The 26,991-nt window shown below is 43.5% G+C and overlaps 1 protein-coding gene across 1 annotated transcript; it reads left to right on the top strand.

Annotated features, from left to right (window-relative positions):
* The first annotated feature begins 20,038 nt into the window (after nucleotides 1-20,038).
* LOC115775831 (V-set domain-containing T-cell activation inhibitor 1-like) lies at nucleotides 20,039-24,378 on the top strand. The gene is made up of 4 exons (XM_030723353.1): nucleotides 20,039-20,096; nucleotides 20,921-21,229; nucleotides 23,209-23,261; nucleotides 23,982-24,378. The coding sequence occupies exons 1-4, from the start codon at nucleotides 20,039-20,041 to the stop codon at nucleotides 24,012-24,014; spliced, it is 453 nt and encodes a 150-aa protein (XP_030579213.1). The 3' UTR covers nucleotides 24,015-24,378.
* The last annotated feature ends 2,613 nt before the right edge of the window (nucleotides 24,379-26,991 follow it).

The following is a 26,991-nucleotide window of genomic DNA, read 5'->3' as shown; positions in this document are numbered from 1 at the left end:
AGTGAAGAGCTGCTGGTTCCACAACAGAGGAGATGATGGAGGATCACACTCACTGACATCTCTCATTGTTTCAGTCTCTACAGCTCATGTTCTGCTTTGTTCTCCTCACAGACTACCAGGCAGGGGTGGTGGAGGTGACACAGGGCCAGAAGTCTGTCCTGATGCCATTTAAAATCACAGATGAGCTTCCTCCAGAGGTCAAAGTGCAGTGGAGACTCACTCACCCTGAAGACAAGATGGTCCTCTTGTATGACAGCAGCCAGAAACAGCCTCTCTCACAGGATCAGGTTTATGGAGGCCGCACAGAGATGCCTGACAATGCCCTGAAAAATAAAGACCTCAGTCTGACCCTGAAAGACCTCCAACTTACTGACAGTGGAGTCTACACCTGCACCGTCTGCAACAAGGATGGACTCATGCTGCTACAGAAATCAGTGACTCTCAGTGTCAGAGGTGAGTGTAACGTTCCCCTAAACAGTCCAGGGGGTTTGGTGAAGTAACAAAAAGTGTCCAGGTTGACAGAAAGACAACACAAAAGCAAAACTGGTAAAATAAAATATTTTTATTAATATTTTAACAAAAAGATGCAGACAGGCCACTATCACCTTATGAAAATGAAAAAAGAAAACACAGGAGTTAATCAACAAATGAAGAACATAAGATAAGAGGCCTCACTCAATACAACCGCTGTGCTCTCCACCGAGCAGGCGCAAACAGCTGCAAAACACTGTTCACAAGCTGTTACACGAAGACACTCTCAGGGAATCACGGGCACTGGAGCTCTCCTCTCTCTGGCCTTAAGTACTCCAGCTTGATTGCTGAATTGAGTCAGCTGTACCAAAAGGGGTGGCGCCCAATGCTGGAGAATGCAAACCACACTCAGAGGGTCAAGAAGTCACAGCAGGTCCTTCTAGGGCCGTAACAAACAGCTGTTTGTCCTCAATGAGTGAAATCAGGAGTGAAGAGCTGCTGGTTCCACAGCAGAGGAGATGATGGAGGATCACCCTCACTGACATCTCTCATTGTTTCAGTCTCTACAGCTCATGTTCTGCTTTGTTCTCCTCACAGACTACCAGGCAGGGGTGGTGGAGGTGACACAGGGCCAGAAGTCTGTCCTGATGCCAGTTTAAAATCACAGATGAGCTTCCTCCAGAGGTCAAAGTACAGTGGAGACTCACTCACCCTGAAGACAAGATGGTCCTCTTGTATGACAGCAGCCAGAAACAGCCTCTCTCACAGGATCAGGTTTATGGAGGCCGCACAGAGATGCCTGACAATGCCCTGAAAAATAAAGACCTCAGTCTGACCCTGAAAGACCTCCAACTTACTGACAGTGGAGTCTACACCTGCACCGTCTGCAACAAGGATGGACTCATGCTGCTACAGAAATCAGTGACTCTCAGTGTCAGAGGTGAGTGGAACAGCTGTTTGTCCTCATTACAATCCTCCATGAATAAGATCCAAGTCAAACAGCTCCTGATGCATCATGGGAATGTGAGCTACAGAGTTTAACACATTTATCTGCCATAAAAACAAGGAAACAGAAATATTTTAGAAACTTGTTTCAAGCTAACAATAATCTTGTTATTTATTAATCAAATAAAGTGAATTCATGTTTTTATACCAAATCTGAGCGACACACTGGACGTCTGTGAGGAGTCAGAAATGAATCCATCATCAGATTCAAACACTAAAACTAATGTTTGTGTTCATAAATGTCAGTAAACACTAACTGTGCTGTGGCGTCTTCATCACAAATAATAATGGGCTTTATTTTATTTTCAACTTTTCCTGTAAAACTGTCATTTTATAAACTCATGATAACAACAACAATTATATTTGAGTTTAAGAATATCATTGGATCAAAGAGCTTGTGCACACTGATGGATGGATCATTAAAATGATTTGTTATCAATACTGATAATTTAGTGTGTTTGAGTGAAGCTGAGAGTCGATCACATTAGAAATGCTCACACTGGGAACATTCAGGCAGAGCTGCTTTAAATCCTATTAAAATAAATCCAACAGCACATTAAATTTGACTGATTATTGGAATAAAAAGAAAACAACCAAACAGTTTTTATTTAGGAAAGAAAGAAGGCGGAGTCTGTTACCTTGGTTACTAATATCAGATCAGCTTCATCCAATCACAGCTGAAGAGCTCCTTTCATGATGGCGTTCTTTCTCCACTCACACAGCTGTTTATCTCAGGGTGAACACGCTGAGGCTCACTGATCTCTGATCAGCTGCTCTGGGACTGACTCAAAGTTTCTTTTTAAACTCTGGACTAAGAGTCAAACAGCCTCAGAGGTCACAGAGGTCAAAGGTCTCCACCTGCTGTCTGACTCCTCAGAGCTTCACAGCTTCTTCTCTTTGGTTCCTTCAAAGCTGCTCTGATAAACTGACTTCTGTCCATCTGATGATGCTGCTTTACAAACACGACTGCACCAAATTCTGGTTCAACCTGTTTGCTGTTGTTTGTGTGGGGAAATGCAGTTTGTCTCAGTGATGTCATTGATGAGCACTGAGTGGTAGGAACTCAGTTTGATCTCTAGGACAGAATCACTGCACAGCTCTGCCATGTTCATGAAGCCAGGCAGCTTTCATCAGTGTCACTGATCGCTTCCTGCTGTCCTGATTCTGATATTTCCAACATTTTAGAAAAGCTCAGACTCACTCTGTTTGTCTGCTCCACAGAAAGAGAAAACAAATTTGTAAGTCTCTTCAAGTCTTCAGATCATAACAAGAAGGATGCACAGGTCAGTGATGGAGCTCGTTCCTCTGAGTAATGTCCTCTTCCTCCCTCCTTCTCTCTGTTCCTCTTGTTCTTCATCTGTTGTTAAAGTTGGAGTGAATTTGGCTAAAATAATGAACATATTGTTTGTTGGTGGAATAACGGGATGACGTCATGTTCTCTAAGTACACTTTCTTTACCAAAGTCTGAGTTTAAACCTGGAAATCCTTCCAAACAGAGTCACATGTTCACACTGATCCGTGTTCTGGAGTTTCCAGCATGGAGTTATGGAAGAACATTTGTCTGTAATATCAGGGACATATTTACAGAGAGCAGAACTCAGTGGGTAACAGTTCTGTATCATTTTCCATAACAGTTCTTTAATATTGTTGGGCAGCACATCCTTATAAGGAAGAGTGAGAACAGAGTTCTTATTCTGTCAGTAACAGTTTGTTGGACCTGCTGTTCCTGATCTGGGACTCAGAGACTTTCTGATGAAGGTGCTGCTGAACTTTTAGTCCAGGATAAAAATGAAGACCACCTGCTGTTTGAAAGGTGGAATCATGTCCCACATACTATCTGGATCTTTCAGGAATCTTCTGATCCAATTAATTTAAATCATTTGGTTAAATGAGGAGAAATCTGAGGGGTTAGGACCGCCCTCTGCTCAGGACAGAGACATCATTGTTTTTAGCCTTGTGTGGCTCATTTCTGCAGATGAAGCTGAAACATGTCTGTCTCCACAGGACGGTCCAAAGACTTCAGGAGTGGAGAGTACAGGTAATGAACTCGACAGTAACTCTGCCTCACAGAGTGACCAACCAACAGGTACTATACTGTTCTCTCTCTATGTTGTACTCCCTGAGCGTGAACATAGATAAACAGCCAGCCAAACTCCTTTTCTGGAGCCAGGAAAGTGAGCGTCCTTGCTCCTTTAATGACTTTGTACATAACAATCACATTGAACTGACGTCCATGAACTGGAGTGAAACTACAAAGACACATAAAAGAAAACTCTCAATAGATTGTCATATAATCTACAGGTAAGCATAGTTAAACACCAACACAAGAGACATCAAAGTAACCATCCTATAGTTATATAATGTGAGATTAACACAAAAGTGCAGGTAACAGGTTAGCACACATGTATCACTGACTCAGGCTATAACCATTATATTCACAAAGGGTGAGAGAAAATGTCACAAAACATACTATTATAAATCTCCATACATGTAAAGAACTGAAAGAATTCACAGCCAGTGCTTTCTGAAGGATCCAGTCGAAGGATTGTTTTGGATGTAACATAAATGACTTCAATGTGCAGCCATGCTTTCCCCACTATTCTCAGCACTTCCTGCCTATACAAATGTCAAAATAAAAGCTCCAAAAACTTCTGATGAATATAACATAAATACAATTCCTCTGCTTACTTATTGTTCTTATTGCAACATATAAACTATCAAGACAGACCAGGTACAGTTCTTTGAATAGATGAAGTAACTGGGTCTGTATTATCTGCCATTTATTCCTTATTTTATTGTAATTCCCTAATATTTGACTGTATGTCTGACCAGGATATGAGATATTTCTGTATCATTAATGTTTCTTAAAGCAGGAATTTTGCTGGTGCAACTTTATTTTCAGTCCATTCAAAAACATTTAAATAAAATTAAATTTAAATAACAAATTAAATATGTTTTCCTCTGTTGAGCTGTGTTGCACAGTTGATTTTTTTTAAATATAATGTTATCATTATATTACTGTCTCTCTCTGTGTGGAGTTTGCATGTTCTCCCCGTGTCTGCATGGGTTTCCTCCTGGAACTCCGGTTTCCTCCCACATTCCAAAGACATGTGTCATGGTCCTGGGCCGTCTGCCCAGCGTTTTGTGTTTAGTTTTATTTTCCCTGAGTTTTGTTATTTTCCAGTTTATTTTGATACTCTTGTTCCCTTTGTCCCTGTCTCCCCTGCTTCCATGGTCTTGTCTGTTTTGTCATTTTGTCTTGACCCTGACCTCCTGTGTTTTCATGTTGAGTTTTATTCCTAGTGCTGTGACTAGTCTGTGTCTCTGCCCCGTGTCTGTGTCCCAGTCCCCCGTATGTAGTCTGCGTGCACCTTGTTTAGTCACTTCCTGTTTTATTTTAACAGTCTTGTGTTCCCTGTGCTTTGTGTTTAGTTTTGTTTCCCCTGTGTTATTAGTCTCATTTGCTTCACCTACTGTACCCTGCTGTTTCCTCTGGCCCTGATTACCTATTGTGTATTTAAGCCCTCAGTGTTCATCTGTTCTTTGGCGCGTCGTCTTCAGTGCTCCCTCACTGTGTGTTTCTCCTTACTTTTGTATTTAGTTTGGCACCTGTCCTCCCCAGTGTAGCTTTCTTATTTTGGTCAGCATTTAATAAACACCCTTGCAGTTCAGTTTTGGCTCCTGAGTCCTGGATTCTGGGTCTAACCCCTCCAGCCACACAGCCCGACATGACAGAACGATGCGACCCCACGGACTCAACTCTACGTGAGCGGCAGCAAGCGGCTCTTCGCTACGTGAGATAAAAGTGGGGGTGGAATCTCTGGCTCGCCCCGGTTCCTGAGACGTCTTCTCGGGACCCACGCCACGCCCTGAGAGGTCCCAGCATCGGAAAAGGACCCCAGCATCTCCACTCACCACGCGCTCCTCTTCAGCAGTCGCTGCATTGTTCACCGGCCGTGCCACGCGGTGCAACCGCCGCCTGAGCCTCCGGGGATTAAGCTCGGCGGCTTCACGCTATCTTCAGACTCTCCACTTCCTGTCTCGTCATTTGCCGGCTCCGTTCCCCTTTCACTACCTACAGCGGGGTTGCGGAGGCGGAGCTCCCGGCACCGCAAAAGAGAGACCCAGCCAGAAAGTTATGTCCCTCCATACACCGGCTCTTCTGATGCCTCTCATGTTGTTAGTAGACTTGTTTCTCCGTCTGAGGTGTTTAAGCAGGACACCCACAAATATACTGTGGAACTGTGTGAGCAATGGCTCAAATGCCCCAGTGAGGGGTTTCGGGAAGCCATGGCTCACACCGTGCTTAGAGTAGTGTCCAATTACCCCAGGCTTTTGGACTCTCTACCTGTCTCACAAAAGGGACCTTGTAATCCAAATAATCCGTTCCATTACACCTGCTTACTGTTCTGGCCCATTCAATTCCACCATGTCATACATAGAGACTGTCACTGATAAATCTGTCACGGTGTGTTTCAAGACTATGGACGCTTTACAGACTGTAGAGGCTGCCTTAGCCCCCCCCCAGAGACTGTGTGTTTCATACCTGGGGGTAACCCCAGTGGGTCTGCTGCTCCATCCACTGTGCCTCATGCCTCGTCACCCGCTCCTGTTCCGCGGGTGGGGGCAGCCACAGATGAGCCTGCTCTGGCACCCGTTTCTGTTCCGCACCAAAGCCTGCAGCAGCACCTCAGTCAGCCACGCCGCCCGTAGCAGTCATCCCTCACCCCCCAGTGTCAGTCCCTTCTGCTCCTGCTCACTCCATAGGTTTGGTCCCCTTATGCTACTTTCCCTCCGCCGAGGAACCGGTTCGCATGCCAGTGCCCGTGCTGTTCCCAATGAACCGGCGAAACGCTTAAGAACGGGCCCGCGTTTCCACCGCGTTCCTGTGAACTGCTCCTTTACGTATGAGTGTGGGCGGGTCCTCGTCTGGACACGGAAGCCTAAGGGCACAAACGTGGGAGAACACCCTCCCCTTTCTGTGCTGCAAATACGTTTTATGGTCCAAACCAAACTACTGCAGTGTCTGTGTGCAGCACAGAGGTAAACACAGACAGAGATTAGCGATTGTCCTTTTTTCTGTGATATGAACTGATACAAAGCAGCAAGTTCAGCCTTAGAGCCCAACCTAATTCACAGCCATGAAAATCGCTTCACTTTTCTCATGTAATACACATGTAATATGGTAGAAAACTTGATGTTGAAATGGCAGAGTCACGCCCTTCTGCCGCTTTCGTCACGCGTTTGTGGTTCGAGACCAGCTAGCTTACGGGGCCGGAATTGAACCCGTTTTTCTGCCGAGCACCGAGTGTTTCGGCGGTGGAAAACCCGCCTAATGGTTCAAATTACGGCACGGGCTCCGGAACCCTGTTGGTGGGAAAGAGGCCTTAGTCTCCCTAGTGTCCGTTTCCCCTCAGCCTCAGCCAGCTCTCCCTGTCTCAGCCTCCCCAGTGCTGGCTCTCCCTGTCTCAGTCTCCCCAGTGCCGGCTCTCCCTGCTTCAGCTCTCCCTCAGCCCACTGTGTCAGCATCACCAATTTCCCTGCAACTTCAGTCAGCCATATCCGCTTCCCCTCAGCCTCAGTCCCCAGTGTCAGCTTCCTCTCAGTCCCCAGTGTCAGCTCTCCCTCTGCCCGCTGTTTCAGCTTTCCCTCAGTCAGCAGTAGCTCCAGCCCCTGTATTTCTCCCTCAGTCAGCAGTAGCTCCAGCCCCCATATTTCTCCCTCAGTCAGCAGTAGCTCCAGCCCCTGTAGCTCCAGCCCCCGTATTTCTTCCTCAGTCAGCAGTAGCTCCAGCCCCTGTAGCTCCCCCTGTCTCAGCTCTCCCAGTGTCAGCTCCCCCAGTGCCGGCTCGCCCGGTCCCCACAGCCAGCGCCTCAGCTTCGCTCCCTCAAGTGGTTTCACTTTCTTTGATCCCCTTGGTCCCTCCGGTCAGTTTAGTTTCACCCTCAGTCCCCTCATCCTCAGTTCCCTCATCCTCCTCAGCTTCAGTCCCCTCACCTTCAGTTTTAGTCTCCTCAGCATCAGTCCCCTCATCCTCCTTAGCTTCAGTCCCCTCATCCTCCTCAACTCCGGTCACCTCAGCTCAAGTCCCCTTAGTCTCCCAGGTCTCTCAGGTCCCATTAGTTCCCCCCTCTACTCCCACCTCTGGTCCCTCAGCTCCTTTAGTTTTGGTTCCCCCTGCAGCCTCAGTCCCAGTCTCCTCTGCTCCTGCTCCCCCGGTCCCAGTCTCCTCTGCTCCTGCTCCCCCGGTCCCAGTCCCTTTTGCGCCTGCTCCCCCGGTCCCAGTCCCTTCAGTTCCTGCTCCCCTGACTCCAGTTCCCCCGCAGTCAGTTTCCCCAGTGTCAGCTTCCACGCAGTCACCATCACTTGCACCTAGGCAATCCTCTAAGCAGCCCCCAGCTGTTCAATAAAGCAGCTGTGTGCCCTGCACTGCAGTCCCAGCCTGCGCATCCGGAGCCTCGCCTTGTAGGTCCTGTTCATCCCAAGGGTCTGGCTCAGTCGAAGCCGCGTCTGAAGCCCAAGGGTCAAACTCGGTCGGAGCGTCTGGCTCAATCCGAGCCTCCTGCCTCATCACGCCGCCGCTGCTTGGAGCGCGGTCGGCCTCCAGTCTCGTCTCCTCGTTGCTGCCGCCGCTGGTGCCGCGGTCGGCCCCCTGCCTCATCTCCTCGTCGCCGCCGCCGCTTGGAGCGTGGTCGGCCTCCCGTCTCCTCTCCTCATCGCCGCCGCCGCTGGGAGCACGGTCGACCTCCTGTCTCGTCGCCTCGGCGTTGCCACTGGAGCTGCAGGCGGCCACCCAACTGGTTTGGACTCTGCTTTTTGGCCCCTTGGCCTGGATGGCCCCTGAACTGTTGGACTATTTTATCCCCTGGCGTTTGCTGTTGTTGTTTTTGTTGTAGCTCCTGGACTGTTCCTCGTTTTGACTTGCTGTTTTAAACATTGGAGCTCTCCGGCCTTGTGCCGTCACTTTTTATTTCATCCTGTTGCTTTTAATTGCTGACCCTTTGGCCTCATGCACCATTCTGGCCCCTGTCCTTCCTTGTCCTTGTGTTGTTTTTTTGTTTTTTGGACTGTTGCTCTGGCCTTGTGCTCGTGCTTCTGTTTTGCCTTTGTTGCTCCCTGCCCGGTTTTGTTTTTGTTTCGGTCCCTCCGTCCTTGTCCCCCGCCTCCTGCCCTGGTCTGGTTTTGTTTCCTGTTTTGGCCGTTCGATGCCGGCCTTTGAGGGGGGGGTACTGTCATGGTCCTGGGCCGTCTGCCCAGCGTTTTGTGTTTAGTTTTACTTTCCCTGAGTTTTGTTATTTTCCAGTTTGTTTTGATACTCTTGTTCCCTTTGTCCCTGTCTCCCCTGCTTCCATGGTCTTGTCTGTTTTGTCATTTTGTCTTGACCCTGACCTCCTGTGTTTTCATGTTGAGTTTTATTCCTAGTGTTTTCACTTGTCTGCGTCTCTGTCCTGTGTGCCAGTCCCCTGTGTCTAGTCTGCGTGTACTTTGGTCAGTCACTTCCTGTTTTATTTTGACAGTCTTGTGTTCCCTGTGCTTTGTGTTTAGTTTTGCTTCCCCTATGTTATTAGTCTCATTTGCTTCGCCTGCTGTACCCTGCTGTTTCCTCTTGCCCTGATTACCTATTGTGTATTTAAGCCCTCAGTGTTCAACTGTTCTTTGGCGCGTCGTCTTCAGTGCTCCCTCACTGTGTGTTTCTCCATACTTTTGTATTTAGTTTGGCACCTGTCCTCCTCAGTGAAGCTTTCTTATTTTTGTCAGCATTTAATAAACACCCTTTCAGTTCAGTTTTGGCTCCTGAGTCCTGCATTCTGGGTCTAACCCCTCCAGCCACACAGCCCGACATGACAACATGCACTTACTGGGGTTAGGTTAATTGGCTACTCTAAATTACCCATAGATATGAATGAGAGCATGAGTGTGGATGTTGTCTGTTGTCTGCGACAGGCTGGTGACCTGTTCAGGGTGTACCCTGCCTCTCGCCCTATGATACCTGGGATAGGCTCCAGCCCCCCCGCGACCCTGAACAGGATGAGTGGAAGCAAATGGATGGATGGATGGATGGATGGATGGATGGATGGATGGATGGATGGATGGATCTTCCATTAACTGTGATGAGCTTGAACAAAATTGTCCTTTAACTTATTGTGAATGTTGCAGAGCTTTGAGATGAAACTCTGCACACATGTAAAGTTGACGAGGCAGAAGAGAAATGTGTTGAACTTCATGTCAGCTGTTAAGGATGATTTTTATGGATATGATATTTTCATATTGACATATTTATATTAATCTTGGTGAATTTGAGTAGATTTGTTCTTTAATTTCTGTGGAATCCTGCAGCAGCCTGAGAGTTCGGTAGAGTGGATAAGGCAGAAGATGACTCCACTTGTTATGTTAGCTATCACGGATACTTTTAATAATTCTTTTTTTTTACACTTTATTTTTCATTCAAAGTTTTTCAGAATATAAAAAATCATAGAACAGAGTGTTTGGGGGTTTTAAAGGAAAGATCAGAGATACAAAACAATATTAATGTCCATCCAGTGAGAGTTAGGAGAGAGAAAAAGAAGGAAAAAAGAAGAAGAAAAGAAAAAATCAAGTACAAACATTTTCACACTTTTCTGAAAGGTATGTGTCCCATTTATCCCAAAGGGTGTTTTCCTTTGCTTTTTGCAACCTTACGTTGAAAGTCAGATGATCCATGCATCAAATGTTAACAATTGAAATCTATTGGCTAATGGTGGGCGGGTCTCTACTAAGCCTCTGCTTTGTTATGGCCTTCTTGCTCGCCGTCATAAAGATTTTTAAGAGATATAATTTTTTGGTAACGATGGGTTTATACTTCCCAGGTAGAAGGACAAACAGGTGAATTCAATACCATAGTCCAGATTTCTTTAACAGAGCTGTGAACACCTTCCCAGAAATATTTAAGAACAGGACAAACTCCAGAAAATGTGCACGTGGCCAGCAGGGCAGCAGCCACATTCCCACCAGCATTCAGGTGGAAGCTCAGTCTGTTTAGATTTTTGTATCAGGTTATAAAATATCTGACACTGTTTTTCCAGGAGAAGTTTCTCCACATTCGTGAACTCTTTGTAGTGTTTTGTGTGTCAATTATAGTGCTCCAATCCTCATGTGTGATTATAATGTCCAATTCTTTCTCCAATTTCTCCTTAATATAAGTTGTTGAGTGGCCTCGTAATTCAGTTATGTTCCAGTAAAATTCTCCAATTATTTTCTTGTGCAGTTTTGAGTTTTAGGCCTTAATAAACATTTGTGTGAGATTTTCCCTTTAAGAGAACCTTTAATATGTTTAGCACAGTAATGACAGAGCTGCAGGTATCTATAGAGATCCTGGTGGGTTAAAGTATATCTTTCACACATGGTTTTAAAATCAATGAGCTCCTGATCATCAATTAGAATCATATCATAGTGATCCCTGGCTTCTCCCATTGGGTGAAACTTCTGTCTATTTGAGTTGGCTCAAAGTCAGGATCATGTGCTGGCCACCTTAATACACCAGTTTTATTTTGGAGGTTAAACTGTTTCATGATGTCTAACCAAGTATTTATTGTGAGTTTGATCCAGTGATTCTGGGTATCATGTTGGGAGCCACCGGGTTGCCTAATAAACTCTGTAATGGCTTGTTCGACTGTGACAGCTCTATAGATTTCCATTTTGCTGTATAGTTGTTGATACAGCATTGATGGTCTTATCTGTGCTGCTATGTAGTAGTCTTTGAGACATGAGAAGCCCATTTCCCCTCTAGATCTGGGTAGTTGTAAAGTTTTAAATCTTATTCTGGGTCTTTACCATTCCTAATAAAGGGAGAGATGATCCTGTCCCATTCTCTAAATTGGCAGTTGGGAATCTGAATGTGTAGTGATTGAAACAGGTAGAGCAGTCTGGGTAAGATGTTTGTTGTTATCACCATTATTCTATTACCTAAGTGTAACTACAGAGGGGTCCATCTATCTAGGTCTGCTTTTATGCATTTGCTAATAGGCAGATAGTTTTCAGCATAGATATCAGATACCTCCTCTGTTAGTCCTACCCATAAATATTTAATAGAGCTAGAATGCCAATTAAATGTATAAATTGCTTCATAGTCAGGTGCAGGGTTAAAGGTAAAGGCGAAGACTTGTGTTTTTTCAATATTGAGAGTATAGCCTGACAAGTTGCCCTCCATTTTAACAAGCTCATTAGCCTGGAGATCCCAGTCTCTGGGTTCATGAGGCTGACCAAAATATCTTGTATGCTGAGTGCCTTATTAATATACCCTGTAAATCTCGATCTTGCCTTATAACTTGAGCAAGTGGCTCAATAATTAAATTGAAGAGCCCTGGACAGCCTTGACAACACCCACGTAATATAGATCTAGGCCCAGAGAGAATCCCATTCACTTTAATTTGGGCTGTAGGGCCTGTACAGTGGTATGAAAAAAGTTTGGGCACTGCTGACAATTTTCATGATTTTCCTTTATAAATCATTGGTTGTTCAGATAAGCAATTTCAGTAAAATATACAGTGTGATAGATCCCACAGGTTCAGTTGTGACAGCAGAGTATTACTCCTACTGAATCAAGTGTAGCTCTACTTAAAGCTGTGGCGGGGTAACTTGCCTGGCTTCTAACCACCGTTAATCCTGACGTCTGCCCCGCTTCCTCTGTTCCTCCGGTGCTGCCAGTCAGGGAGGCTTCCTGCAGCTTGCCCCGAGGAACAAGCCCGTCAGTGGTAGTGGCTTACCCCTAATGGATCCGTGCACTTGTTTCGTGCCAGGTTAACATTTAAAGGCTAGGCAGAAAGCCCTAGGGACATAATTTTAGTTTAAGTGGATCTGTAGACTAGTGTGATCAAACAGAGCTAGATGTTAGAGCTAAGTTGCCTAGAGTTTTACTGTCATGAGACTTAGTGTACCTTTAAGGGGAAATAATTATCAGAAAAACACTTCTGATTTTTTAGAGTCAAATTTTATTATGCAGGTTCAGCTCAAGCAAGTTGCAATAACTCAAAATCAATTTCAATCAATTCTCAGAATTCAACAATTAACTCAAAATTCAGAATTCAGAATCAATTCAAATCAACCATTACTAATCTCAAAACTATTAAGTTTAAATCAGAAAGAATTACTTATGAGCTGGGTTGCTGAAGAAGGGGGAAATGGAAAAATATTGAATTTTGTTTAAAATCCTTTTTGAGGAAGGAAAGGCTTCGAATGAGTTGCTCGGCCAAAGCGACCACACCCAAAATCCAGTCCGTTAAAAACTGCCTCCGTGAAGTGGGGAAAAAGGAGAAGTCCAAAAGAAAGATATTTCTGTCCTTCTGTCAACTGTCCTCTTTATAATCCTCCCTTGGTAATCCAGAAATCTTCTCTGACTCAGTTCAAAGTCCAAAAGATAGAAATCCTAAAGCGAAGCCCCGTCCAACTTCAACTGCGAAGCAGGGAGAACACGAAGAACTGCTGAAAGCCAAATTAACATCCGCAGAGGGTTTGGTCCAATCCTCTCAGCAGAGCAGTTCTTGTCCGGGGAAGAAATTCCTGAAATTCTCGTTTAATGCTTCTTTTATAATCTAGATCTAAGAGCCATCCTAGCTTACTCGCATCATCATGACAGATCATCACCCCATCCCCTTCATCCAATCAGGGTGCTTAAACTTAACCATTACTTCATTCCTACTGCCATAAGGGTTTTTAGGTACTTTTCCACTCTAGGACATGTCTCAACATGTCAATATCAAGATAGCGCCGGTGAGGTCAGCAGCCGTCGTACCTGCTAATAAGCTTTGTTTGTATATATTAGCTTTAGCTTTAATTCTTGACTTTATAATTCACTGGATAACAAGCTGGACGAACTCAGGGCCAGGATACAGTTTCAGAGGGACATAAGGGACTGCAACATCATCTGTCTCATGGAGACATGGCTGACCCCCCTCATAGCGGACCACGCCATACAGCCGGCGGAGTTCTTCAATGTTCATCGCACGGACAGAATGAGTGAGTCTGGAAAATCAAGAGGAGGAGGTGTGTGCCTAATGATTAATAACAACTGATGTGACAGTAGGAATGTTGTCCCTCTGAAACAGTCATGTTCGCCTAACCTGGAGCTCCTAACCCTGAAATGCCGTCCCCACTACCTGCCCCGCGAGTTCACTTCGGTCATCTTCAGCGCCGTCTATATTCCACCTCAGGCGGACACAAACACTGCACTATCCGAGCTACATGAGGCTATTTCCACCTATCAGGCTAACCAGCGTGATGCGGCTCTCATCGTAGCCGGGGACTTTAACAGTGCAAACTTGAAAAAGGTGATACCGGAGTTTATTCAACACATAGACTGCCCCACCAGAGGAGAGAGGACCCTAGACCACTGCTACTCTCCATTCAAAGAGAGATACAAAGCAAAGCCTCTTCCAATCACACCTCTGTCCTTCTCATGCCGAAATACAAACAAAGGTTCAGGCAGGAACCCCCTACTGTGAGAGAAGTGACACGGTGGTCTGATCAAACAGAGGCCGCTCTGCAGGGTGCGTTGGATTCAACTGACTGGGACATGTTTCGCAGCAGCGCGGGCGGAGACATCGACATCGCGACGTGAGGAGGGCGCTTAGACGTGTAAACACCAGGAAAGCGGCTGGACCAGACGGTATTAGTGGACATGTCCTTAAGACCTGCGCTGACCAGCTAGCACCTGTGTTTACACTGATATTCAACCTCTCACTGAAAATGTGTGTGATTCCCACCTGCTTCAAAAAGCCCATCACAGTCCCAAAGAAACCACACCCCAGCAGCCCCAATGACTTCAGGCCCATAGCACTCACCTCTGTGGTGATGAAATGTTTTGAGAAACTCATCAAGACATTCATCACCTCCTCACTCCAGCCATCCAGCCACCCCGGACACTCTCTCTTCTCCCTGCTCCCATCAGGCCGGTGTTACCGCTGCCTGAGGACTAAGACTGAAAGGTTGAAGAAGAGTTTTTACCCACAAGCCATCTGTCTGCTCAAGTCTGAGCCCTAACTGGACCATTATTGCACAATGTAAATATTATAATTTATAATCTATAATTCCACGTAAAAGTGTGTATAGTGTATAGTATATAGAGTATAGTGTATAGTGTGAATTACTTATTTTTATTTTTATTCTTCTTATTTATATGTGTGTGTATATATGGTTGCAGGTACAAAATATATTTCACTGTGCATTGTACTGTGTATAACTGTGCATGTGACAAACATTATCTTATCTTATCTTATCTTATCTAACATGCCTTAACATGTTTTTAACTCTGTTCTTACTCATCTCTAAGCAACAGTTTTGAGTTCCTTATTTTACCCTTAGCTCAGTGATTTCACAAATTCCTTAATACATTGCACACTTCTGTGATACACTTACATTCCAACATTTGATTTTAAATCATTTAGTTCACTCTTTAACAATCCTATATATTTGAATTATGATTGTCCACTTAGTACCAAGCTTAGGCTATCAGGCAATCAAGATCTCAATTCACTTGACAAGTGTAACACAAAAGTAAGTACACCCCTCACATGTCTTCATATATTTAAGTATATCTTTTCATGGGACAACACTGACAAAATGACACTTTGACACAGTGTAAAGTAGTCTGTGTGCAGCTTATATAACAGTCTTCATGTAGAACAATAATTCATCTTTAAGATCCTCACAGAGTTCTTTGCCATGTTGGAACTTTCAGTGACCAGTATAAGAGAGTGTGAGAGCTGTACTACAAAACTGAACACACCTGCTCCCTATGCACACCTGAGACCTAGTAACACTAACGAGTCACATGACATTTTGGAGGGGAAATGACAAGCAGTGCTCAATTTGGACATTTATGAGTGTAGTCTCTTAGGGGTGTACTCACTTTTGTTGCTGCTGGTTTAGACATTAATGGCTGTATATTGAGTTATTTTGAGGGAAGAATAAATTTACACTGTTATATAAGCTGCACACAGACTACTTTTCATTGTGCCAAAGTGTCATTTTGTCACTGTTGTCCCAAAAATACAAACATTAACAAGCTATTCTTGTTAATGTTTGTATTTTTTTTTTCATTTATTCTTGCCAGATCTGACAGGCAGGAAGGAAGAAAAGAATAGAATAGAATAGAATAGAATCTTTATTGTCATTATATAGAAGGTACAATGAGGTTTGAGGGCCACTCCTCAGTGTGCAGGTGGAGGAGAGATGGGGGCCAAGTCTCACAGTCTGGGGCCGGTTGGTTAAGAAGTCCTTTATCCAGGAACATGTGAGAGGGGGGAGGCCCAGGGTGTGCAGTTTGGTGGTGAGAATATCCGGGATGATTGTGTTGAACGCTGAGCTGTAATCCACAAAGAGCATGCGAGCGTAGCTCTGCTGCTGCTCCAAGTGGCTCAACACAGAGTGGAGAGCTACAGCGATGGCGTCCTCTGTGGATCTGTTTGCACGATATGCAAACTGATGGGTGTCGAAAGTGAGGGGCAGATGGTCTTTGATGTGCTGGAGAACCAGCCTCTCAAAGCACTTCATGATTACCGGTGTGAGGGCCACAGGGCGGTAATCATTTAGGCTGGTGATGGAAGACCTTTTGGGCACGGGGATGATTGTGGCTGTTTTCGAACCAAGAACGCATGACGAAAGCAGCAGAAGGGCGTGACTCTGCCGTCTCAACATCAAGTTTTCTACCATATTACATGTGTATTACAGGAGGAAAGTGAAGTGATTTTCACGGCTGTGAATTAGGTTGGGCTCTAAGGCTGAACTTGCTGCTTTGTATCAGTTCATATCTCAGATAAAAGGACACAAAGTGTGTACTTGTCGTCTTGCTCTAATCGCTGTCTGTGTTTCCCTCTGTGCTGCACACAGATGCTGCAGTAGTTTGGTTTGGACCGTAAATTGTGTTCACAGCACAAGAAAGGGGAGCGTGTTCTCCCACGTTTGTGCCCTTCGGCTTCCGTGTCCAGACGAGGACCCGCCCACACTCATACGTAAAGGAGCAGTTCACAAAGCGCGGTGGAAACGCGGGCCCGTTCTTAAGCATTTGACCGGTTCATTGGAACCAACACCAGCACTGGCACGAGCACCGGCACCCCTGTGGTGGAAAAGTAGCGTGAGTGTGGTAGAACTGGAGCCCGGTGTAGGGGGGGAAGCAGGGCTGGAGCAGATGGGTGGTCCTGAGGTGTCTCAAAGCGAGCAAAGAAACAGTTAAGTTCCTCTGCTAGTGACACACTCAGATCTCCTGCAGTCAGTACCATCCCTGTGAATGTTTCCAGGTCCTCGTGTTCGAATAAGTCCCAGTCTGTGTGTGTGAAGCAGTCCTGTAGGTTGGAGAGTGCGTTTTCAGGCCAGGTTGTAATGGTTTTTACAGTAGGCCTGGCTCTCCATCTGAGGGGGGTGTATGCTGGGGTGAGCAGCAGGGAAAGATGGTCGGACTGGCCGAGGTGGGCGATGGCTTTGGCGCTGTAAGCGTGCTTAATGTAGGAGTAAACATGGTCCAAAGTGTTCTCCCCTGTTGTAGAACATTTGACATGTTGGTGGAATTTCGGGAGTACAGTCTTTAAGTTGGCCTTTTTAAATTCTCCTACAATAATAAGAACACCGTCAGGGTGGACCCACTGCTGTTTATCTCAGCAGGAGAGAGAGAGCGCCATGCTAACATTAGCATCGGGAGCTATATACACAGCTGTGACGATCACTACTGTTAGCTCTCTAGGCAGAAAAAAAGGCCGACACCTTACAGACATGTACTCGAGGTCTGGGGAACAATGTTCCATTGTTACACCAGTCCTCATGCACATAAATACAGAGACCCCCTCCCCCGCTCTTACCGGAGTCCTTTGTTCGATCCCCACGTAGCAGAGTGCGGCCTGCTAGCTACACACTAGCATCGGGGATCTGCGGGTTTAGCCAGGTCTCAGTGATAATTCTTACACAACAGTCATGAACATAGCGATTTCCAGCCAGCTGTAACTCTAGGTTGTCCGTTTTATTTACCATGGATCTGGTGTTGGAGAGATACAGGCTCGGCAGAGGAGGCCTGTGTGGTTGGAGTTTTAGCTTCAGCATAAGGATGGACCTGAAGCCCCGCTTCTGCTTCCTCTCCCTCCGCCGTCGGTGGCGCCTTCCAGACCCAATAACAATCCACGGAGCACCTGGCAGTCTCGCTATGTCATCTGGGGTGAGTGTAGTGAAAATCATGCAATACTGATATCTTGTGCCGGTAGCCAGTGTCCACAAGATCCTGGCATGTGTAGCAGTTGTTCGTGGAGACAAATGCACAAAAACTAAAACTAACAAATAAGAAATACAAAAAGTACAAAAAAGAGCACCGAAAGGAAGAGCCGTGAGCCGCTGCTTCTGTGGATGCCGCCATCTTTAATGGTTTGTCACTTCCTGTTTTATTTTGACAGTCTTATGTTCCTTGTGCTTTGTGTTTAGTCTTGCTCCCCTTTATCTCATCTGTGTATTGTGTTCAGCTGTGCTCCTCACCTGTTGTCCATTCCCTCATTATCCCTCTGTATATTGTCGGTGTTCTCAATTGTTCCTCGTCGCGTCCTCCTCTCTGTGTGGTCAGTGTTGTCTTCACTGCCCTGCTGTGTGCTTCATGTTCCACACATTCTTAGTTCATGTTACGTTCATAGTTATGTTCATGTTCAACTTTTGTACTGCGTACTTCTGGTACCTGACCGGCCTTGCTTTATGTTCAACATTGTAAATAAAATTTCAGCTTAAGTATAGCTCTGCCTCTGAGTCCTGCATTGGGGTCCTCTGTTTTGCCTGCGCTAGCAGAACGTGACAGCCATGGGCCGTCTAGTGAACTTGATTTGATCCATTTTGAAACATATTGCAACCTCCTGGCTAACAAGTAGTGATTAAAAATTTTGTAGCTCTAGACCTCCACTGCATTTTGGCTTTTGTTAAGTTTTTAAACTTCTTTGTGATGGTTTGTTTTTCCATAGAAATTTTGTCATGATTGAGTCTAATGTCTTAAACCAAGCAACCGAAGGTTTAATCAGTGAGAACAAATAGATAATATTTGGCAAAACTATCATTTTAATGGTGGAAACTCTACCCATGAGTGATATAGGTAAACTATTCCAATGTGTGAGATCATCCTCTAATGAAATTACTATAATTTACCATGAGATCCAGATAAAAAAAAAAAAAAAAAAAACTCTTTTAAAAGAAAAATGTCCAGGCAGATTTAGAAGCTTTTAAACTCTTCATGTTTCTATATTCATTAAAAAAAAAAAAATCTACAACAAAAACGCTTCTGGAAACTAGATAATGCAGAGATGAGATCATTGTTCTCATCATTAGAACTACTATACATTTGAATGATAATATAGTACTTAGCTACTTAGCTTGAACAGGTGAGGTAAGATTGAAATAATCATTGACTAATTGATAAAATAATTGACAGATTAGTCGATTACCAAAATAAACTTTAGTTGCAGTCCTGGTCGTCAGACACACATATTTATGAAATGATATTAAACTTGTGACGGTGCATTTACTGTCCTTCTGTAAAATCCTCTTTATTCAGAGACACGTTTGTCACATTGTTTTACATTAGACATGTTTATTCACTAATTTCTGTATTTAAAAATAACAGGAACAATTCTGTTAAACTACAGATTATTTTACAGTGTAGATGATGGAGGACCACTGACACCTGTCTGTCTGTCTGTCTGTCTGTCTGTCTGTCTGTCTGTCTGCTTCATGTCCTCCTCTCAGTTCCTGAGGTGGTGATAACAGATAATGGGGAGCAGTCTGTCATTCTGCCATTTAAAGCTTCAGTCAGCAACCCTGAGGATGTGACAGTGGAGTGGAAACAGAACAACGAGAAAGTCCACGAGTATCAGAGAGGACAAAACCAGTCTCACATACAAGGACGCTCAGAGATGAAGAAAGAGCAAATAAATACTGGAGACCTCAGTCTGACCCTGAAAGACCTCCAACTTACTGACAGTGGAGTCTACACCTGCACCGTCTGCAACAAGGATGGACTCATGCTGCTACAGAAATCAGTGACTCTCAGTGTCAGAGGTGAGTGTAACATCTGATTGTCCTCATTACAATCCTCCATGAAAAAGATCCAAGTCAAACAGCTCCTGATGCATCATGGGAATGTGAGCTACAGAGTTTAACACATTTATCTGTCATAAAAACAAGGAAACAGAAATATTTTAGAAACTTGTTTCAAGCTAACAATAATCTTGTTATTTATTAATCAAATCAAGTGAATTCATGTTTTTATACCAAATCTGAGCGACACACTGGACGTCTGTGAGGAGTCAGAAATGAATCCATCATCAGATTCAAACACTAAAACTAATGTTTGTGTTCATAAATGTCAGTAAACACTAACTGTGCTGTGGCATCTTCATCACAAATAATAATGGGCTTTATTTTATTTTCAGCTTTTCCTGTAAAACTCATTTTATAAACTAATTATAAGAACAATTATATTTGACTTTAAGGAAATAAGTAATAATAAATGTAGTTGATGACCTCTGACATAAAAACATGTATGTGATGTAGCTGCAGTACCCTACAGGAAGATATGGGGGCAGTGTTGCCTCCTCTGTCTGCCACTAACAACAATACCAATGAAGAAGAAAGTAACATGAACAACATAACAATCATATACATATATATGTAGATGCCACATTGAGCATGTCTGTCATGTTGGATGTGTCCAAATGAATGAACTGAACTTCATAAAGTGTCTTTCTACAAAGTTCTTTAAGTTAATGCGTCTCATTGACACATTCAAATTTGCACTGATATAAACTGAGAAACTGACGCACCAAAAATAACATAACTTTCTCTGATAATTCTAAATGTTAAATACTCCATGTATGTTAGGCTGCAGAATCAAACCAGCGTCTGTATTTCTAATGTTTATATGAGTGTTTACAGCTGCTGATGTTTGTAACACTGTTACTGTGATGATAAATGTTACAATAATTAGATCGTGATATGTAGATATAACATCTGCAGGTTTATGAGTTTAAAAAGCATTTTTATATTCACTGATTTTAATCAGTTAACACATAAGAGTAAACAGTACTCTTCAATATGAATTGTTTATTTGATATTTATTGTGATGTCACATTAATGTTAAAAATACACTGCACTGTAAGCACAGACAAGTGTGCAGGTTTGAACAGGTGAGGTAAGATTGAAATAACTGACTAATCGATAAAATAATTGACAGATTATTTGACTACCAAAATAATCTTTAGTTACAGTTTAACATATTTGTGAAATGATGTTAAACTTGTGACGGTGTGTTTGTCCTTCTATAAATACCTGTTTATTCACAGGGACACATTTGTCACATTATTTTACATTAGACATGTTTATTCACTGTTTCATGGATTTAAAGTAGATGATTAACCCTCACTAACACCTGTCTGTCTGCTTCATGTCCTCCTCTCAGTTCCTGAGGTGTACGCAGTGGGAACAGTTACATGTTCTGTCGTGCTGCCATTTAAAGCTGAAGTCAGCAACCCTGAGGATGTGACAGTGGAGTGGAAACACAAAGACAAGAAAGTCCACGAGTATCAGAGAGGACAAAACCAGTCTCACATACAAGGACGCTCAGAGATGAAGACAGAGCAAATAAATACTGGAGACCTCAGTCTGACCCTGAAACACCTCCAACTTACTGACAGTGGAGTCTACACCTGCACCGTCTGCAACAAGGATGGACTCATGCTGCTACAGGAAGTATTCAGTCTCAGAGTCGGTGAGTGTAACAGCTGTTTGTCCTCATTACAGTCCTAACCCTGTCAGAGACACTTTGGTAACATGATAACAGCAAGTTTGGTAACATGATAACAGCTGATATTCAGGTGTGCAGTGACTGCACTTCCTTTGGCATTCCTGTCAGAGTATTTTAATAAGTACAGACGCAGTAATGTTAATGCTGTCTGTAATATGTTTATGCAGTTCTACAATAAGAGGATAATTACTTAGAGTAGGCGGAGCTTCAATAAAGTCCAGCTTGTTTTTGTTGGAAAAGCTCGTAGTGTGATCTGTGTCCAAACTCACTGAAGGACAGAAGAAGGTGGTGAACAGAGCAGCCTGAGAGACTCTGTGGATGATTACAGATCATATTCAGAGACATCCTGATACACTGTGTCACTTTATTTAGACTCTGTGGATGATTCCAGATCATATTCAGAGACATCCTGATACACTGTGTCACTTTATTTACACTCTGTGGATGATTCCAGATCATATTCAGAGACATCCTGATACACTGTGTCACTTTATTTAGACTCTGTGGATGATTCCAGATCATATTCAGAGACATTCTGATACACTGTGACACTTTATTTTGACTCTGTGGATGATTACAGATCATATTCAGAGACATTCTGATACACTGTGACACTTTATTTTGACTCTGTGGATGATTACAGATCATATTCAGAGACATCCTGATACACTGTGACACTTTATTTAGACTCTGTGGATGATTCCAGATCATATTCAGAGACATCCTGATACACTGTGTCACTTTATTTAGACTCTGTGGATGATTGCAGATCATATTCAGAGACATCCTGATACACTGTGTCACTTTATTTAGACTCTGTGGATGATTCCAGATCATATTCAGAGACATCCTGATACACTGTGTCACTTTATTTAGACTCTGTGGATGATTCCAGATCATATTCAGAGACATCCTGATACACTGTGTCACTTTATTTAGACTCTGTAAAAAACTCTCTAACTTTATGAGGACAAAGTGAAGCAGCAAACCAACATCAGACACAATCAGTGTTTGAAGTTCAGTCCATCCACAAACCGAAATATTCACTTTTTCTACTCTGTGAAGATCTCTGCATCATCACAGCTTAGAGCCAAAGAGCTGGGTTTAAAGGTCAAAGGTCACAGAGTAAGAAGACACATTTAGGATCCATGTAACCAGTCGGTGTCACAGTCTCCTCTGCTGTATGCAGCATCACATTTGGTAGAGTGATTTCAGGGTCCTGATCCCTGCTTTCTGGAGGGGAACCTGTTTCCTGGATGAAGCAGGTGGACAGGTATGAAACATCTCACCTGACAGGTGAGAAGGAGGCATCCTGGTCAGATGATGAACCACCTCAGAGGCTCCTCTCAGTGTGGACGAGTACAGATGCAGCCACTCTGAGCTGCTGCAGCAGGTTCCCAGCTGCTGGACTCCACCCTCCTCCTCCTCCTCTTCCTCCTCCTCAGCAGTATCTAATTTCCACTATGAACATGAGAGTAGATGATGGAGGATCAGACTCACTGACATCTGTCTGTAGGTCTCATGTTCTCCTCTGAGAGACCCAAACAGCCTCAGAGGTCGCAGAGGTCAAAGGTCTCCACCTGCTGTCTGAGTCCTCAGAGCTTCACAGCTTCTTCTTTTTGGTTCCTTCAAAGCTGCTCTGATAAACTGACTTCTGTCCATCTGATGATGCTGCTTTACAAACACGACTGCACCAAATTCTGGTTCAACCTGTTTGCTGTTGTTTGTGTGGGGAAATGCAGTTTGTCTCAGTGATGTCATTGATGAGCACTGAGTGGTAGGAACTCAGTTTGATCTCTAGGACAGAATCACTGCACAGCTCTGCCATGTTCATGAAGCCAGGCAGCTTTCATCAGTGTCACTGATCGCTTCCTGCTGTCCTGATTCTGATATTTCCAACATTTTAGAAAAGCTCAGACTCACTCTGTTTGTCTGCTCCACAGAAAGGTTCAGTCTCTTCAATCCTTCTACGTGGCACAAGAAGAAGTATCCACAGGTCAGTGATGGAGCTCGTTCCTCTGAGTAATGTCCTCTTCCTCCCTCCTTCTCTCTGTTCCTCTTGTTCTTCATCTGATGTTAAAGTTGGAGTGAATTTGGCTAAAATAATGAACATATTGATTGTTGGTGGAATAACGGGATGACGTCATGTTCTCTAAGTACACTTTCTTTACCAAAGTCTGAGTTTAAACCTGGAAATCCTTCCAAACAGAGTCACATGTTCACACTGATCCATGTTCTGGAGTTTCCAGCATGGAGTTATGGAAGAACATTTGTCTGTAATATCAGGGACATATTTACAAAGAGCAGAACTCAGTGGTAACAGTTCTGTATCATTTTCCATAACGGTTATTTAATATTGTTGGGCAGCACATCCTTATAAGGAAGAGTGAGAACAGAGTTCATATTCTGTCAGTAACAGTTTGTTGGACCTGCTGTTCCTGATCTGGGACTCAGAGACTTTCTGATGAAGGTGCTGCTGAACTTTTAGTCCAGGATAAAAATGAAGACCACCTGCTGTTTGAAAGTTGGAATCATGTCTCACATACTATCTGGATCTTTCAGGAATCTTCTGATCCAATTAATTTGAATCATTTGGTTAAATGAGGAGAAATCTGAGGGGTTAGGACCGCCCTCTGCTCAGGACAGAGACATCATTGTTTTTAGCCTTGTGTGGCTCATTTCTGCAGATGAAACTGAAACATGTCTGTCTCCACAGGACGGTCCAAAGACTTCAGGAGGAGACGTGTGATGAAGTCAGCAGTATCTCTACATTCAGAGAGAAATCTGTGACCAACCAACACGTACATTCCTCTGAATAGATGAAGTAACTGGGTCTGTATTATCTGCCATTTATTTCTCATCATCCTCTGAGATTGTAATTCCTAATATGTGACTGTATGTGTGACTGAGATATTTCATATTTCTGTATCAGTGATGTTTTTAAAGCATGAATTTCACACTGATTTAAATGAAGGTTTCAATCAGAGCCTCCAGAGAATCCTCTGATGAGCCATCAGGCTGGAAGACTTCATTTCAGCTTTCTAACAATAAAGCAGTGTCATCAGCTAACTGTGAGATTGTTGTGTGTCTGCCATCAAAGCTGCTGCCTTTAACCTGATGTTGGCTTATTAAAGGCTGAGAACTCGGCCTGCCAGAACAAAGAGGTGAGCAGAGCTGGGACCGCCCAGATGTTCCTCTCTTATTCTCACATCTGGGTGATGCTCCGTAGGGCAGCTTCACTCAGCTGCTGCTGCCTTTCTACAAGGTCCTGATGGCCTTTATTAAAAAGTTATTCATCTGAAAAACTTCAGGCTGTCACATATAAAAATATGGAAAACTGCATCAAATGCCTTTAAAAACTCCAAAGCTAGAATCAGGAGCTGCCATCGATTATTTCTTTACTGTTGTTGAGTCCAGAACCAGGAGAGAGCTGTTAGAGATGCTGTTAGAGATGCTGTTAGAGATGCTGTGGGAGATTTTAGTGTGTTTTATACTGTTGTTGATGTTTGGATGACTCAATGAAGATGGTTTTCACTAATAATGATCATAATCATACAGTGGATTATTTAATAATGAAGACACTACTGATTATTGATCTGACCTATTGATTTGTTTTTGATTCTACTGTTTGTTACTGATCTACTTCATTTTCTATTAACAATGAAACTGTAAACTAAAATTATAGATCCATGTTTTATTAATAAATTTATGGTTACAAAGGTAAACTTTTGTAAAGTTTATAAATTAAATGTTTTATTATTATTACACACAAAGAAGAAGCAGCACCTCGAGGTGACTGTTTGCTGTGATTTGGTGCTTTATAAATCAAAGTGATCAATGCAGAAACAGAGCGATGAGCAGACAGCAGCAAACAGAAGGTCTGGAGGATCAATCAGTCTTTATCTGTATGGCACCAAATCAGCAGAGAGAGATCAGGGAGCCTCTGACAGCCCTGACACTGCAAATCAAACTCTCAGCTCATCTGATCTCCTTCACTGCTCCCTCAGGAGGAGGCATCAGCCCTCCTTTGTTACTGTCATCAAATGATGCAGGTACAGCATCACGCACCACACTACCAACACACACACACACACACACACACACACACACACACTTGATTCCCTTTGTGTGAAATCAGAGGAAAACAAGCTGAACATTCATTTATTGTTTCTGATTTTTTATGATATAATGTTAATAATGATGGTGTAGCTGTGTCTGCCTTTCACCCTGTTCACTCATAGTGGAATAAAATAATTTGCAGAGCTTTCATAGAAACACAGACCATAAAGTGTCCTTATATGCTGACGATCTGTTTCTTTTTCTTTCAGACCCAGAGACGTCTTGGCCCCCAGTATTAGACTTACTTGAGCAGTTTAGACAAATATCCGGATATAAATTGAATTTTAATAAAAGTGAATTATTTCCCATTAACAGTGCAGCCACAGCCGACCCATTCACTAGCTTACCATTCAAGACCTCACCGCAAGGATTTAAATACCTAGGAATACATGTGACTAAGAATTACTCACATCTTTTTAAAGCCAATTTCACCCTTTTACTTGACCAGTTGACTCAGGACTTACAGCGTTGGTCTATGCTGCCACTGTCTCTAGCAGGCAAGATTAGCTGTATCAAGATGAATGTGTTGCCAAAATTCTTGTATCTTTTTCAGTGCATACCAGTATTCATCCCAAAACAATTTTTCCGGTCATTGGACGCTTCAGTTTTTCAGTTTATATGGAATAAAAAAGCTCCTAGGATACGAAAGAATATCCTACAGAAAAGTAAAGAAATGGGGGGGCTTACCGCACCAAACTTCCTTTTTTATTATTGGTCTGCTAATATCCGTACAATGTTATTTTGGTGTAGCGCTAACCTTGAGATTCCTAAATGGCTACCAGTGGAGGAGGCCTCATTGCATTCTCTCTTATGTCTTCCTCCAGCAATATCGCCCCTATCTCATACTAACAGCATAATTGTCAAGAATCGCCTTAGAATATGGGTTCAAATTATAAAACATGTCGGGAGCGAGAGAATACCTCTCTTATCACCTCTTGATTCTAACCCCTCATTTCCACCTTCACTCATTGATAAGACTTTTGCAGTGTGGAAAAGCCATGGGCTACTGTTTGTGAAAGACCTATACTTAGATGGAACTTTTGCCTCATTCGCTCAACTGTCTTTGAAATTCAACCTGCCGACTGCCCATTTTTTTAGATTTCTGCAAGTTAGAGACTTTATTCGTCACCGTTTCTCTGGTTTCCCGACAATCCCCACCTCCACTATGGTTGACAGACTGTTAGAAATTAATCCAACTCCAAAGGGTACAATATCAAAAATAAACAATATTTTGATTTCCAACTTGACCTCTGGGTCAAACCATCTTCGCGCTACCTGGTCTGACGATCTGAACATAGAAATAGAAGATGAAGTGTGGCAAACCATTTTAAAACACATTCACTCTTCATCAATTTGTGCACGACATAGAATCATACAGTGTAAAGCAGTCCATAGAGTACACTGGTCCAAAAGTAAGTTAGCTCGAATCTTTCCTGACGTGGATTCAAGCTGTGTGAAGTGTGGTTTGAGTCCAGCCACTCTTGGTCATATGTTTTGGACCTGTTCCTCTCTATCCTCATTTTGGAAATCTGTCTTTAATTCACTTTCTGGAATCACCTTAACCACAATACAGCCCTCTCCACTCACTGCTTTATTTGGGGTCCTCC

Source organism: Archocentrus centrarchus, unplaced genomic scaffold (assembly GCF_007364275.1).
Source record: "Archocentrus centrarchus isolate MPI-CPG fArcCen1 unplaced genomic scaffold, fArcCen1 scaffold_24_ctg1_1, whole genome shotgun sequence".
Classification (NCBI taxonomy): domain Eukaryota; kingdom Metazoa; phylum Chordata; class Actinopteri; order Cichliformes; family Cichlidae; genus Archocentrus; species Archocentrus centrarchus.
The sequence above is the reverse complement of the archived record's forward strand: the minus strand, read 5'-3'. Positions and strand labels throughout refer to the sequence as shown.

Coding starts and splice junctions, on each gene's coding strand:
- LOC115775831 (XM_030723353.1), top strand. CDS start 20,039: ATGGGGGCAGTGTTGCCTCCTCTGTCTGCCACTAACAACAATACCAAT. Junction 20,097..20,920: donor CAATACCAATGAAGAAGAAA/GTAACATGAACA, acceptor TCCTCCTCTCAG/TTCCTGAGGTGTACGCAGTG. Junction 23,262..23,981: donor ACAAGAAGAAGTATCCACAG/GTCAGTGATGGA, acceptor CTGTCTCCACAG/GACGGTCCAAAGACTTCAGG.